The 16,850-nt window shown below is 38.4% G+C and overlaps 2 protein-coding genes across 2 annotated transcripts; both read right to left on the bottom strand.

Moving 5' to 3' along the window:
• Nucleotides 1-704: 704 nt before the first annotated feature.
• Nucleotides 705-3,252, bottom strand: LOC128611456 (homeobox protein EMX1-like). The gene is made up of 2 exons (XM_053630979.1): nucleotides 1,532-3,252; nucleotides 705-1,400 (listed from the first exon to the last, which is right to left on the bottom strand). The coding sequence occupies exons 1-2, from the start codon at nucleotides 1,899-1,901 to the stop codon at nucleotides 1,060-1,062; spliced, it is 711 nt and encodes a 236-aa protein (XP_053486954.1). The 5' UTR covers nucleotides 1,902-3,252; the 3' UTR covers nucleotides 705-1,059.
• A 2,303-nt stretch (nucleotides 3,253-5,555) lies between these two features.
• Nucleotides 5,556-16,585, bottom strand: b4galt7 (xylosylprotein beta 1,4-galactosyltransferase, polypeptide 7 (galactosyltransferase I)). The gene is made up of 6 exons (XM_053630978.1): nucleotides 15,637-16,585; nucleotides 11,965-12,294; nucleotides 9,483-9,708; nucleotides 9,298-9,381; nucleotides 9,105-9,209; nucleotides 5,556-6,506 (listed from the first exon to the last, which is right to left on the bottom strand). The coding sequence occupies exons 1-6, from the start codon at nucleotides 15,687-15,689 to the stop codon at nucleotides 6,351-6,353; spliced, it is 954 nt and encodes a 317-aa protein (XP_053486953.1). The 5' UTR covers nucleotides 15,690-16,585; the 3' UTR covers nucleotides 5,556-6,350.
• Nucleotides 16,586-16,850: the final 265 nt, after the last annotated feature.

The following is a 16,850-nucleotide window of genomic DNA, read 5'->3' as shown; positions in this document are numbered from 1 at the left end:
GTATGATAACATGCTAATAATTGTAGTAGCCTAATTGTTGGGTCCATTTCAAGAACTTAATTGCTGGTCTTTTAATCTACGATACATTCCTATGAAGCGTCGTGGCACAGCCTGAAAATCTTATATAGGTATAAAATCGCAGTTAATCTGATCTGATCGTGGGAATCTGGGTGCTGGGACTGAAAGCTGTTTCTTCCTTATATACACTGCCCTCTGGTGTTCAACGGTGTAGGGATGTGGGGGTCGGGGCAGTTCCTCAGCTAGTTTTAGTTAATCTGTAGATCACAACAAATCGCCAGTAGGCCTAATCTTCACTGTGCAACGGTAGGTTAAACTACAAAATATATAAACACAATAAAAATGCAACTAACAGCTGTTCACTTTTGATTGAATACATGCATCTTGTGGACCCCATCCTATCGTATGATAAACAACTTAAGAAACACTTATGGGTTGTTTTGATATGACTATTTTACTTTTACGTTTTATTTACAAAAAAACACGTTTTAAATTATTGTTCTATATTTTAGCCAAACGCACATTTAGGCAACCTAATTTAGTTATTCATGCAATGTTTAAGGAAGCTATGCTAGTATAGATACTACTACTACTACTACTACTATTAATAATAATAATAATGATAATAATAATAATAATAATAATAACCATCATTTTAATAAACGATTTATTTAAATCTCAAGGAACACATAAACTGGCTCAGATACATTCAGCATTCAGGAAAATATCACTTAATGGTAATAATAAAACATAAAATTCAAAATTAAACAATCAATGAAAATCATAGCTAGACCTAAACAGCATTATTTTTTAAAGAGGAAAAAGTCCACACCTTATCACACAATGCATAAAATGGAGGGGGGGGGGGGGGGGGGCTGGGAACCCCTATAGGGCCTACACATTGGTTATTTTTATTGTGAAAGAAAAACATTAATAGCTATAACGCCACATAGTGACATGGTGCCTTAATTTCTTGTTTAACAAGAATGGTAAGAGATTCAGTGGTCTGTGTATGGAACTTGGACTTCGTGCTTGCCGTGTTCACGTTTCAGGAGACTCGCCACTGTCCACAGATGTGAACTGTCCGTCTTCTGTCACGGATGTTTCATGCTTTAAGTCACTGCACTGGTCCTTCGGTCGTTCCTCCACCTCTCTGCTCTTCCTCCATTTAGTCCTCCTGTTCTGAAACCACACTTTCACCTGTGTTTCAGTCAGACGCAGCGCCGAGGCGAGCAGCACTTTCTCCGAGCCGGTCATGTAGCGCTGGTTAGCGAAAACCTCCTCCAGCTTCTGCAGCTGCTCCGCGCTGAACACTGTGCGGATCCGCCGACACGTCTTCAGCCCAAAATCTCCGGTACACGTCAAATCAACCGCGTGGAGCCCTAAGAACACAGGTGCATTAAAGTGAATGAACTGCTCACTGTCAGTTCGGAAATAAAATCAACAAAGCTCTATGCTAAGCATGCAATTAGACCTGTAGTTTATTGGACAATAGGCTATATATTACTCTCACCATCATGATGCCGCGTCTCACTGTGTCTGTATGCAGCACTCTGGCGATGGGAAAAGTGCGGCGCGTAAACGCACGCGGATCCGAAGGCAGCAACAAAAGGCCTGTTTGTTAACGCTGGAAATAAAGCTCCGCGCATAATAATTTTCGGTTGTGTATAAACGCTGTGGCTGTCGAGAGCTGGCTTTCGGTGTCCGGAAGAAAGGATCCAATCAATACTGAAGCTCTTCGGTTGCTCTCTTGGTGGAAAATGTGCTGTTCCTCTGAAACATGTCGTGTCCATGTTGCGTCTTGCCAAGCTCCGTGCCGAATGAAGGAAGGGCGGACAAGCGCTCGCGCTTTTAAATGCGAGCCTCGACGAGTTTCGGTTCATTCTCCGAGACGGGGTTTTAAAGGGATTACGGGTGATTTGTCATAAGGGCTCAGGCAGATCAACTGCTAACAGACCAATTACAACCTGGATTTGTAATAATTTCACGTGGCTTTCAAACGAATTGGGAACCCGTTTAGCTACACACGCTACAATACACACTCGCAAGAGCGTGACGAGTTTAGCACCAAGTTCATTAGGCACTAAAAGCACCCCGAGTTTTGGAGAAAATGTAGCCGAAAATCGGGTTGAATACATGGATAGCCAAACAAATTCTCAGCACTGGTGTGAAAAGTTAAGAAGGTTAGCGGTGCGGTTTAAAAATGTCGTTTTGGGGATTAGCCTATTAAAGTAACATTCATGCGCCATTTACACAAATTAAGCTAATAGCTTTTTAAAAAAAACAAAAAAAAAAAACATTTACACATTCAGTCATTATCAAGGTAAATTTGTGTGTCTACTGTAATTATCTTAAATTATTTTCCTTGTGTGTCTGTACCTTTTACTTAGTTTAACCTCCAAAATACCTATGTTATAATTAGCATCTTGCTACACATGGACAAAACTAACCTAACTCCTGCTGATAAAAACAATAGAACCCTCATAGAATTTGTAATGGTTTTAATGGTTATAATGGGAATTGTATTGGGTTTAATGGAAACTGGAATGGTCCCTGTGGGTCTCTACTGGTAATTTGTTGCCTTCTATGTTAGGCATGTTATGTCAAGTGGATACCATTAAGGACCAATAATGGTGATGGTAAGGTTTTAATGATTAGCTGATGTTTTGTAATTGTATCTGTAGTGGAAACCATTAGAATTTCTGTGATGATTTCTATTGTTTTGTTGTTGCTTTTTTCAGTAGGGTAACCTGGTTTTGTCTCACTCAGATGAGTCAAAATGATTCATAAAAATTTCATCTTCATCTACAGTCGTGTAAGAAAGCACAAGTAGGCCTTTTTTTTCCTTCTGTAGGTATGTTTGTATTCTGCAGACAGACCGGTGACAAATTAAAGAAAACCTGATTAAACGATAGGAGAAATATAAAAAGTGCAGGTCTACTCACTCGTACATTCATGTTAAGTATCCGCTTTATCCTGTCAGGGTTGTGGTAGATCGAGAGGCAGAAATACACCCAGGATGGATACCAGTCCATTGCACAGCCCCATGCACACACACGCATTCATACACGCATTCATACCTGGGGCAATTAAGCATGGACAATTCACCTATCAGCAGGTTTTTGGGAGGATTGAGGACCCGAGAAGCCGGCTGTAACCCATGTAAGCACAAGGAGAACATGCACAGAAACTCTGCACTGAGCTCAGGACCAAACCCTGGAGATGTGATGAAGCAAAGCTACCTGCTATAACACCATGTAGCTCTGTGCTTCATGACACAATTAAGCAGTCAGTATCCTACTGTGCTCTGTGGAATTGTATAAAAATGCTGAGCAAAAGCAGTTTGTCTTAATTTTGGATCAAGATGGCAAGGGGAAAAGATCTAAGTGACTTGGAAAGAGGGCAGTAACTTAAGTCACAAAGACTAATCATTTGGCTAGTGTTTCAATAGGAACAGAGAATGAAGTCGCTTTTGCTAAGATCTGCATTTAGATAGGAAATACGATTGGAAATTTTGGCCAACGCATACATTCAGTGACCATGACGCTTGTGCATTATTGTGGCATGTAACAAAAAACAGAAGAGCAACTGTTCTTCAGGTTAATGCAATCAATGCAGGACATGATCAAACTCTCAGCAGGTAAAGTCTGTCCATAACTATGCAGAGAGGGAAATTAAAGTAGGACTGCAGTGCATAAACCCCTCATTACAAGGATGAACACACATTTGAAAGTTGAATGGTATGAACGAAGATGTATGCAAAGATTATATGGCCAGATAGTTCATCCTTTACCATCAAAATGAGTGGGCAAGTATATCTGTGGCACACACTTAAGAAAAATATACAGTGAGGGAGCCCAGTGGCACTGTTATTTTCTGGAAGGCATTTTGCTGGCACGGTCTGGCGCTACTCTTGGCCGGAAGGGTCACCGCAAATCACTACACAGTTATTCTATGATGAACATTTATCATAAATGTTAAATTAATATTTATTTATCATAAATGTTAAATAAATGTTATATTTAACATCTGATGATCTCCAGGATGAAATTGACCCCATGAAGGCTCACTGACTGGATAGATTGGCATGAAAATATTCATATGCCTTCACAGTTACCAGATCTCAAAACAACAGGACACCTATGGATGATTTTGGAGCAACGTGTAAGAAAACACTCTCTACCACCAGCATCCAAATACCAATTAAGGGAATACTTTTTGTAAGACTAGTGGTCATCCCCTCAAGTATAGTTCCAGAGACTTGTAGAGTCTGTGCCAAGGCACACTGAAGCTTTTCTGGTGATTCATGGTGACCAAACACCTTAGTAAGACACCTTTATTTGGTCACAAATGTATAGGTTTACCTGAATCAGGTTACCAACAACACTTTGCCATTATCATTTGAACATTATTTAAAAAGTATTTGGACATGTCAAAGTTCACTTTTAACTTGATCAGATTCTTGCTGGACCAAAATCCCCAAAGGATCAGTATGATTATAAAACCCAACGCTGATCAGATGCTCTAAAGTAGGAGCAAATATCAAGTCAATGTAAAGCAATTTAAAGGATCCATTTTCACATAAATATTACAAACTTGGCCCAAAAGCATGGCAAAGTCAGGAAAGCTCTCAAAAGTTCCTCAGCTGGTGTTCCTAGGATATTTTAAATGAACTGTTCTCCATTAGATATTGATAGGTTAACATATTGATAAAGCTCAATATTAAATCTAAACTCATGTCTGATGACAGTCACTGGGTATATATAATCATTTTCGGAACAATGCCTAGTTAGGCTGGATTTACTATCCATTAGAGTAGTAGTAACTTAATGCAATTGGCCTTTGAATAGAAGAACCCCATACCCACTGCATTAAGGTGGAGGTAGTCAAATACAAATACTAAACAATCAAAACAACCATGCATTTCCGGAATAATCTCCCAGAAGCGTTTTGAAACAAGTTGAGACTTGGATATTTGAGGGTCCTGGTTATTTTCATATCAAACAGATTCACTTCATCTAGAGCACTATGTGCCAATACTGTCAGTTTTATATGTTCCAATTTGCAGCAAAGAAGGTGTGTTAGCATGTATTCATGACATCAGCTTTAAAAAAAAAAAAAAGATCCTTTTGTCACACTTAAGGCATGTGTAATACGAGTTGCCTACTAGCACACACCGCTTCAAACTCGATACCCAGTGCCCTGATTTGGTATCTCTGTTAGACAACAATTCTTCAGTAGAACATGGAGCCAGCTTTAAAAAAACAACAACAACAATCAGTTCAAATCTTATGTTACCTTGTCAATTTGGATGAATGCATCAAAGTATAATGCCAATATAACAGGAGAAAGTGAGGTACATTCCCAGGTTACAGCAGCTTGAAAAGATGCTGAAAGACACGTCTTGGCAGAAGCACTCATCAGCCTTCACCAACCCCCTTTGGTAGCTGTCGTATGATGAGGATAGCTGGCTGTTGGGTGGGAACTGGCAAGTGACCCAATTTGGAGGGGGGGGTTAAGAAAAAGGTAAACATGACTTGAAATAATCCCATTTAATATATCTTTTAAAGTGATTCAAGTTTGCTCTTATCAAAACTCATTCAACACATCCTTTGAAGTTGTAAAAATTCATTTTGTCCCCACTGACTGTTACATCCATATCACAACATGTTGCATCTTTACCCTCAAGAGGACAAGTGACTTTTAGAGGTCTTTGGTAAAGAGTATGCAGGCATGCTCCTCTCTTCTTATACTATAACTTTCAATAATGCAGACATGCAGTGGCATTCATGACTTAATCTAGTCCAAACCAACTAACTTCTGGACATGGGATAAAACATGGTATAAAAACTAAATAGACTGGAATTTTTTATATAAATATGAAGTGTGCGCAAATGTCCTCAAAGTACCCTTAAACCATTTTAGTTATATCAGCATCAAGTCATTCATTCTGAATTCAGCATACCCAAATAAAATTGTAATTACTGCACCATGAGAAAGAGTCCAAGAAAATGCTATTGCTACAGCATCACCAGTTTGAAACTCAACTTCTTAAATCCATACTACAAAAGCTCATTAGTAGCAACATTGCTGACGTGTTCTCAGTGCAGTACCTGACAGTTCAGTTCTGTCCAAGTAAAAACAGAGGCAGCTTCATCAAAGATTATCATAATACTGACCAGTAGCAATAAAACCTCAGTGTCTGTTTACATCTTGTTTTCGGTGTTCACGGTTAAATAACCAGGTTATTTAAGCAAAACTGTCCACGACAAAGAACCTATACATGGAGAAATAGCATTATCATAGCACAGTGCATCAGCAGGCCAGGCATGTTAGCTGAACTGGCACCAGGGCGTTTGGCTGGTGTCACACTCCAGCAAGGTGCTGATGACGGTGCAGGGTGCGCCACTAATCATCAGCTCCTGTCGAGACTCCACCTTGTAGCGCATGTTGGTCAGACCACCTTCTGGGTCGATTTTAAACTGTTCCTGCCAAAAAATAGAACAATCATTAAAACATGCAAAATATAATAAGACAGGATGAATAAACATTATACAAACTAAATTTAAACATCTATATTCAGCAGTACCTAGTAGCATAACGTTAAATAAAGTCACAACAAAATACTCTGCGTTTGAGTTTATTTCAAAAGAAAAAAACAAACAAACAAACAAAAAAAAAACACCTTTACATAGCTTCAGAAAATTAATTGTGATTGCAACGGACATTTCTGAAGACCGATTCTGTATAACAATAACAAATTACCTCTTTGTATTTAGAGCTCATTACTTCAGTTATAATGGCTTTTTTTTCTTAACAAAACAGTATTGCTCGCTGGAACAGTGGGAAATTCTTTGGCGTTGCATCCTCACAGCTCCAGGCTCCCTTTTGCCCCATTGTCTGTGTGAGTTTCCTCCAATCTCTCAAAAACAAACCTGTAGCTGGCCTGGCTACCCTAAATTGCCCCTAGTGAATGTGTGTGTGTCTGTACATGGTGCACAATGATGGACTGCTGTCCCAGCCAAGGTGTATTCTTACAGATGGTATGCATCTTCAATGCAAAGTTGAGTTGAAGCTTTCACTTCTAGCTGGGGGATGACTTTTGCTGAGTGATTATGACACATTTGAATCAAAAGCTTTTAAGGTGTTATATAAAGCTTTTAAGATGTTATGTCGGACAGATTTGAGGTACGGGGAGGTACACATTGTTTCTAATGTATTCAAAGCCAGCAGCTGGGAAACACAAAAACAGTCCACTGAAGCCTTGCGTGTGAAGTTAAAGAACTTTTTGTAATCCAAATTAATAGCATCTGCTAAATAACATTTCTTCATGTGTTGATGCTTCCCCAAATGATCTTCTAAATGATCTGATATCCAAATCTCTTTGTAAACAGTATGTCCAAACAACACAAACATGATGCACATCCCCTGATTTGATCACTGAATGTATTTAAAAAATGTATCAAAATGTGTTAAAATTAAGGCGAGACATGCAGGCCAAAAAGCCATTTTTGTGCATACTGCTCAATTTTCAGATTTCGGTACATTTTGCTTCTATAACAAGTCTTATTTAACAATATATTTAATACCATAAAAAATGACAAAAGTTCACATTCAAATGTTTATTTTTAGGCATTTATTTTTAAGTATGTAAATTTCCCTTAACTTTGTTATAAGTTAGCATTTTTAGCATCATTATAGCTGGTCTAAATATGGTTATTTCCTTTCTTGAGCTCACCAATAGTGAGAAACTACAGGCTGACCTAAACAAGGAGACAGAATTTCCATTGGCTAAGGAAGTTTAAATTTAATTTCTGGCAAAGTGATTCGTCAAAATGCGTCACGTGATGTGTTCCCCTAGTTTATAACAAAGACATCAATACAATAAAAAGAGATGGGGGGAAACACCGAAATTCCATGCTAAACCATAAAAACAGACGTAAGAAGTTATCCACAGCTCGAATAAGTAAGGAAATTACATGAAAAAAAAAAAAAAAAGATAAAACACATTAATATAATTCACACAAAGAAGTCACATACAGTTTATATATACTCAATTGTGTAGTAGAGCTTTGGGGGAAATGATAAATGAGTTACTGCCCCCCCCCCAAAAAAACGTGTTATTTCTAATCAGTAAATATGAAATTCTGCAATCAATATCTTTAACAGCCATTTTATCAAAAATGAGGGTTTTTTTCAACACTCTGAACCAAAAATGTTAACTTGTGTAGCAAAATATAATTTATATAAGCCATTCTTTCGTTCTGATTCGAGCACATTGTTCTAATAAGCTTTGAAAATAATAACATGAAATCAGTCACTGCTGATTTTTTATTTGACAAATTAAAAATGTCATCTTTATTACTATTAATTTATTCCGTTATATCTGATCTCCATTTACAAACAGTCACCATTCCAGTCCAGTAATTTCGCAAATGACTTTCACATATGGCTGGTTGTATTTACCGCTGTGGCCTTGCGGCGGCGGTGGTACACGTGACAGTAATAGGCTTTCTGGTTGACTACCTACTGTACTTCACAATCAGACTCCAGATCCACCAAAAAACCAACTAAAATGATTACTGAAAATGAAAGAACACAGGCTCTAATCAGGATTTTGATTCACCTTCAGTAACCGTTTTATCATGGTCAAGGTCATAGTGTAGGGGCGAACCACTGACAGACTATTTATTGCAGTAGTATTGAATTTAAGGTACAGGCCTTTTTCTGCAGGTACTGGATGTTCTTTTACAGGCTGCTGCCACCTACTGGTTTGGCGAGTTAATTCTAATGCAGGTACAGAGCATAGGTGCATTTTCTGTCAGCTGTTGTGTTTGTAAAGTGTTTGAGTGCAACTTTTTACAGTAATTAATGGTAGGCGATTCAAAACTTGCTTTGGTTGCTGCTAGTTCTTCAACATTGGCTTGGTTTGTTAGATCCTTAGGATCGACTACACACTTCCAAACAAATTCTCTCACATGTCAGAAATTCATCATGACCTCAGACAACTCGACTCAACATATTAATGGGGCTTCGTTTACAAAGAGTGGTCTATTTGCCTGCGTTTGGTCACTGCTCTCCTGTACCTGTTTTTGTGCAGCTATCCTCTTCTGGTCTCTCTTCCTCCAGGCAGGGTCGTGAATGTGCCTGAACGTTTTGTACCCTGTGGTTATTCCTTTTGGCCTGAACAGCTGTGTGAAGATTAGACAGCAAGTCACAGCACATGTTATCCAAAGGAACATTTTATCACCAGACGTGTGAATTTTCTGTCTTATCAACCTGCAGTTCTGCTGTTCGCAGCCTTCTGAAGAACTCATCGTCTTCTCTTCCCCAACCCCAGAACCGATTGGACATTCCATTGCACTAGGGGTAGAATTACCACCGTGTTGAGTTAGATATACTTTTCTTTAGTGTTTAAAACACAATAATAATAATAATAAATATAAGTATTGCAATTTCTTTACCATTTGATAGTGTTTCTTGGAAAGCAGCAGAATCCCTCCTACATACGTTTTATAATGATACAGTGGGTGAAGCTCTGGTGAAGCTACATGGAAGGGTCCCTCCTCTGGGAATCCATAGTCTAGAGCTTCATTCTGAGGCAGCAAGTCCACATCATGCATCGCTATGTAGTCTGTATCATTTCCACTCTCCATGTAGCCAACATTGATGAGAGAGGCTCTGTTGAAGCTGATACACAGGATATGACAATTACAAGTTCCTCTGTCTAAATTTAGCAGCCTTCTGTTCTGCAAAGTAGCGACGTTAAATGTATTACATGCCAAGTTTCAACACATTACTAGTCATTAACGCTTCATCATTATTATGGGGAATCGAAAGCTTTCACACTTATTTTTCTTTCATTTGACATTTATATATTTATTTATTTATTCGTGGTTTTTTTAACCATTGCAGGTATTTAAAGGATGCTGCTTCTGTAAAATTGCCACAAAAGTTATATCTGGTCATTGTTGTTCTTTTCCAGTGATAGACAGGGAGACAGGGTAGAGGCAGAGGTCCCAGCAATGCTAAAAAGATGGAAAACCCACCCAGAATTTTACCACAAAAACTGCCTACAGCAGTGCATGTGATGGCAATTTTTATAGCCAAGCAGCAGTAAGAAAACAACAAGGCAAAAGTCCAGTGTGAATGCTACTTAATATTTGTTTTAACTGACCAACTGACCACTTGTTTTCTATTAGCTCACGAGACTGAGACTCGTGGATTCACATGTCAAAGTTCTCCTAGGTAAATCTCACACAAAGATAAAGAAACCACTACCAGAATCAAATGTGCCTCTTTTATTTCCCACATCTTTTCCCCATCAGTGAACTGGCTTTTCCAATGGGTGAGAGGAGCTGATGAATTGTGCATCCCAGCACATGGGGTACTGTCAGTAACTGTGTACCTACAAAATGACCTTTATGTTAAGTTTAACTGTGGTCAATGAGGAGGTAGGTGTACTTAATAAACTAGCAACTGTGCATACATTACAGCAGAGGTCGGGAACCTTTTCAGCTTGCAGAGCCATTAAAGCCAAAAAAAAAAAAATGGTATGATTTTTTCTTTAAAGAGCCAGAGAAATGTTTTTTAGATGTTATATATATATATATATATATATATATATATATATATATATATATATATATATATATATATATATATATATATATATACACATACATATATATACACACATACATATATATATACACATACATATATATATACACACATATATATATATACACACACATATATATATACACACACATATATATATACACACACATATATATATATATATATATATACATATACATACACACACACACACATACATACACACATCACAGAAAAATATATTTGTAGAGTAGTATATTTCATATCCAGTTAATGTTAATATATAAAAAAAGTTGATATTATATAATACCAGTTTGATGTTCAGTGATGAAGTAGAAATGCTTTTGTTTGTGGTGAGTGAGTGTGAGACTAACAGTAGGTTTTTTAGAATTCAGTCAATGTTAATATGAATTAATAACGTTCAATAAGTTAAGAAATCTTACTTTAATCTTCAGAATTTAGTTAATGTTAATTTGAGTAATGTGTTTTCTGTTTATGAGAAAAGTTACTGTGAAACAACTTGTTGAAATGTTGAGAATAAAGTTTTTATATGCATTTCTTTCAGAATTGTGGAATTATTATTCATTTAAAAGAAGACATAAAAGGCAGAACTATCAGTTATCAGTATCGGGCGATATCACTCTGAATAATCGGTTATCGGTATCGGCTGAGAAATTTAGTATCGATGCATCTGTACTATTATTGCATAATTATAAAAAGTGGTTATGTAATAAAGGCCATTTGGAATTTGTTCTTGACCTAAAAGCCGGCATTTCAAGTAAGAGTAAATTGAACACTATTTACCATTAATGCAACTTCTGTATATGCAAATTCGTCTGTCCGTTCAAAATGGAAAGAACGATATTAGTCTGTTGGTCTTCTTTTAACAATTTCACCTTTTCATCTCTGTCTCACTCCAGTGAAACTTGAGCTTGTTGTGCCACAGGTTGGTTTATACATGACAAACAGGCCTTGATTATGAATTATGTAATATTTTACAATATGTAGAGTTTTAATTGAATTGACACACTAGCTTTCATAATTCATATTATTTTCCTGCCGTTGAGCCATAGGCAATCGCTGAAAGAGCCATAGGTTCCGGACATCTGCATTACAGTATTCCAACAACATTTCAACAGAACACTTTACATGTGTATAATAAAGCTCCACACTACGACTGTAATAAAGCTCCATGCTACAACTGTAATAAAGCTCCACACTACAACTGTAATAAAGCTCCACACTACAAAGTAAAACACTACAACTTCATGTGCACGACCAGCTTAACACAACTAAACATGAAGAACAAAATCAAATTCTCACCGGAAATGATCCACCTGGTTGATAACAAGAATTTTGTGTCGTATTTTCTTTTTGTTGAGGAAAGCGTGCATGTACGGCACAAAAATAAGAAGTTCTTCAAAGCGCTCCCTGAAGGGAACAATGACAGCCATTTTATGAGGGCCCCATGAGGAGTCATCAACGGGTGCAGCATGTCTCTCTAAAGGACATGGCTGATAGGGAGGACGATCAGCCAACAGTGCCTGGTTCAGATCAGCTGAACAGCTCAGCTGCAGCCAGAGAAGAGACCCGAGGACGAGCACCACGCAGAGACCGAACAGCTTCAGCACTGTGCACTTTTTCCATAGAAATCTGAAGCAGAAGAAAAGAGTGAACTGTGAAAGACAATACAAAAACCTTCTGACTGATCCTGCAAAACAGGATCAGTCAGCAAGATCACTGTATGCAAAACAGGTTAGTTGCAGAAGTGCACTGATCCAATATACAGTTACCGTATAGGGGTAGATAGTGGCCTGGAACACACTGTCTGATCCACTGACATATTTTACAACAATCAGCCATAACATTAAAACCATCTGCCTAATATTGTGTAGGTCCCCCTTGTGCCGCCAAAACAGCTCTGACCCGTCGAGGCATGGACTCCACAAGACCTCTGACAGTGTACTGTGGTATCTGGCACCAAGATGTTAGCAGCAGATCCTTCAAGTCCTGTAAATTGTGAGGTGGGTCCTCCATGGATCAGACTTGTTTGTTTAGCACATCCCACAGATGCTCGATCGGATTGAGATCTGAGGAATTTAGAGGCCAAGTCAACACCCTGAACTCCTGGTCATGTTCCTCAAACCATTCTTGAACAATTTTTGCAGTGTGGCAGGGCACATTATCCTGCTGAACGCCATTAGGGAATACCATGTCCATGAAGGGGTGCACCAATGTTTAGGTAGGTGGTACGTGTCAAAGTAACATCCACATGAATCCACACCCCAGGTTTACTAGCAGAACATCGCCCAGAGCATCACACAGCCTCTGCCAGCTTGCCTTCTTCCCAAAGTGCATCCTGGTGCCAACTCTTCCCCAGGTAAGCAACACAGATGCACACAGCCGTCTACATTATAAAACGTCAGTTCTAATGCTCACAAGCCAATTGTAGGCGCTTTCGGCAGTGGACAGGGGTCAGCATGGGCACTCTAACTGGTCTGCAGCTAAGCAGCCCATTACGCAGCAAGCTGCGATGCACTGCATGCTCCAGTAGCTCTTCTATGGGATCTGACCAGACGAGCTAGCTTTCGATCTCCATGCACATCCGTGAACCTAGGGCGCCCATGACCCTGTCACCGGTTCTCTGGTTGTTCTTCCTTGGACCATTTTTGGTAGGTACTAACCACTGCATACCAGGAACACCCCACAAGACCTGCCATTTTGGAGATGCTCTGATCCAGTTGTCTAGCAACCACAATTTGGCCCTTGTCAACTTTGAAAACTGTTCACTTGCTGCCTAATATATTCCACCCCTTGGCAGGTGCCACTGTAATGAAATAATCAATGTTATTCACTTATACCTACCTATAAGTAGTTTTAATGTTATGGCTGATCAGTGTACACTGTAAACGTGCATGATGGTGAGTGACCCAACAAAGTCCTGCACTGAACATTGGATACAGCTTATCTTAAAAGCCCAACTGCTGTCAAGCCACTAATGCAAGAAATGCACAACAAACTAAAGAGCACTTGCTGGGTTGTAGGATGTCAATATCTGATCAATATTATATTATATTATTATTAATTTAAATATAATAATATATCAATATAAGGTCTGAGCAGATACATAGAGCTCCAATATTGGGATCACATAAGAAATTGTTAAAAAAAAAAAAAAAAAAAAAAAAATTCAAATTGTTGTGTCTCTGGTTAGTTGTTATCTGAACACTGCTTCAAGTTTCCAAACACAAGTTAGAGGTTTCCTGTTCCAGAAAGTGTTATAGATTTAAACCTAATTAGGGTTACACAATATATTTGCTAATTCTTATCACAACACTGACATGTGAAGGACTGATAATGCAGAAGACAGCCGTGTGCAAATTCAACCATTAAACAAACTATTAAAAATGATGGCATGCTGAGAGTATCCTGACTAACCCAAGATGCTCCACATGTATAATCAAAGTTGTTTTTTTTATGAAATCACATGAGCCACCACACAGCAATAAATAATGCGGAGAAATATACATTTATATAAACATATACATATATACACACGCACAATTATGCCCAAAAGTTTGCATACCCCTTGCAGAATCTGCTAAATCTTAATAGTGTTAACAAAATATGAGGGATCAAATATATCCCATGTTGTTTTATTTAGTACTGTCCTAAATAAGCTATTTCACATAACAGATGTTTACATATAGTCCAAATGACAAGATAATAGCTGAATTTATAAAAATTGCCCTGTTTAAAGTTTACATACACTTGATTGTTAATACTGTGTGTTGTTACCTGGATGATCAATGACTGTTTTTATGTTTTGTGATAGTTGTTCATGAGTCCTTTGTTTGTCCTGAGCAGTTAAACTGCCCACTGTTCTTCAGAAAAATCCTCCAGGCCCTGCACATTCTTTGCTTTTCCAGCATCTTCTACATATTTGACCCCTTTCCAACAGTGGCTCTATGATTTTGAGATCCATCTTTTCATACTGATGACAACTGAGGGACTCGTACACAACTATTACAAAAAGTGCAAACATTCACTGATGCACAAGAAGGCAAAACGATACATTAAGAGCCATGGGGATGTAAACTTTTGAACAGGATTATCGGTGTAAATTGTTATTATTTTGTTTAAAGATCTTTTTCTTCCCATTTAATATTGCCCTTCAGAAGGTAAATAAGATAATTACATTTTACCCAGAAGACAAAATACTAACAATTTACACCAATCATCCTGTTCCAATGTTTACAACCCCCTGGCTCTTAATGTATCATGTTACCTTCTTCTCCAACTGTATATTCATAACGGAATTTTGCTCAAATTATGAAGCCCTAAATCGCTTAATTGCTGTGCAAATTGTATAATCGGTACTTAGAATCATTTTACATTTTACGGCATTTGGCAGACGCTCTTATCCAGACCGACTTACATTTGTTTCATTTATACATCTGAGCAGTTGAGGGTTAAGGGCCTTGCTCAAGGGCCCAACTGTGGCAGTTTGGCAGTGCTGGGGTCTGAACTCACGACCTTCTGAGCAGTAGTCCAACACCTTAACCACTGAAATACCACAACCCGATAATCCAAGTGTAGAATATCATTCATATGAGCAATGTTTGGATAAAGTTAACTGAAGAATCAATCTAACATGCAAACACGGTTTAGAGTTTAACACCGACTCTGGCTGACACACACAGGCAACTCACAACTTGCATTTTTTTTTTTTTTTTAAAGCCATCTTTTCGCTTCATAAAGTGTCAAGCAAGCACAGACAGGTAATACAGATTAGATACTACTCACAGCACATCTCCACGATGAGGAGCCTTTTGCTTTTCATTTCTTGGATGTTCAGAAATGAAGAAAGAAACAAAACAACAGCTACTTCTTAACTGCCTGTATGAGTGCAGCGTGTCATCACCAGCTTTGGATTTACCTCTAATGCCTTTCAAATAAACTCCAGATAATAAATAATAATCACCATGTCCTTACCTTTTGTCCTCTTTAAAATAGAGCACTGGTTTTCTCCGGGAAGAGTACATCATCGTGGTTCTATCAAAAGCGTTGGTGCTGTTTATAAGACTTTTTCCCCTGCAGTAGACAGACACAAGAACCGCACTATTGGCTGAAATTGTGATCTCGAGCTAAACAGCAGCTACATTATCAACTCAGCTCTTTCCCAGTTCCCCCTTTCCTGCAGTCCGACTCTTTCGTTACCGGGTAGACGGCAAAACATCCTGATGTCTTTTCTCCTTCATATTTGCGGAATTTCAGTGTTTCTAGTTTAATGTAAGATTTTTTGCGTCTCTTTCAATCGCAAGGTTTGTGGCTGGATGAAACCAGGTAAGTTCCGACACGTAGCCGCACTGCTAACCGGCCATAAAGTCGCAACGAACAACTAAACTCTACTCTTTATAACACTCATAACTGTCGCATCCTACAATACTAGTACCTAATAAGGGACAGCGCGGTCTGTTTTGTATATCGTCACATCCGTGTACAATAGCGTAAATCGACACAGTGCGGTAAAATAAATAAATAAATAAATAAATAAATAAATAAATAAAGGAAGAAGAAAAAAAAAATCACACGCTGGCTGTTTCCGACCGCTAAAGAATCTGGAAGGAAACAACGTGACATGGAGGAAGGTTCCTAGTCTTGTTTAAAGCGGAATAGTATTGCTTCTTCGCAAAAGTTAAATGTGTTTATAATTTTTTTAAGCGTTTCATAATTTCAAACACGCATTAGGATTGGCGGTATTGCCTTGCAGTGGGGGTTTAGTTCTGGCTGATCTCATTTTAGGCGTCTGTTTTACAGGGGTTGAACTGTTTCTGGAGCTATAGTACCGGTAATTTCAAAGATACCACAGAAAAACTGGAGTTCATAACAGCTTTCTGTTTACATTTTTATAGAAAAGTGTTCTTCCTTTTTTCATTTAAACCGAGCAGGCGTTTGTAAATGTCAAATGTAAACTCGCCAGGTCGAACACTGGCACAGTATATGACAAGGAACTCTGTTGGTTTGTACTGTGTTCAAAGACCACAAGTTACTACAGTTCTGTTTCATCCCTCCAAACAACCAGGGGCAGTGAGCATCACCTGGATAACGTGTGGATTCCACAATGCCATGAGGAACTGACCCTCCTGGAAAAGTGTCCTGGGATGACCTCCTGAGAGTGGTGTTTGTTGACTAGGGCTGGGTATTGT

Source organism: Ictalurus furcatus, chromosome 8, assembly GCF_023375685.1.
Source record: "Ictalurus furcatus strain D&B chromosome 8, Billie_1.0, whole genome shotgun sequence".
Lineage (NCBI taxonomy): Eukaryota > Metazoa > Chordata > Actinopteri > Siluriformes > Ictaluridae > Ictalurus > Ictalurus furcatus.
Note: the sequence above shows the minus strand (reverse complement) of the source record. Positions and strands in the feature narration are given on the sequence as shown.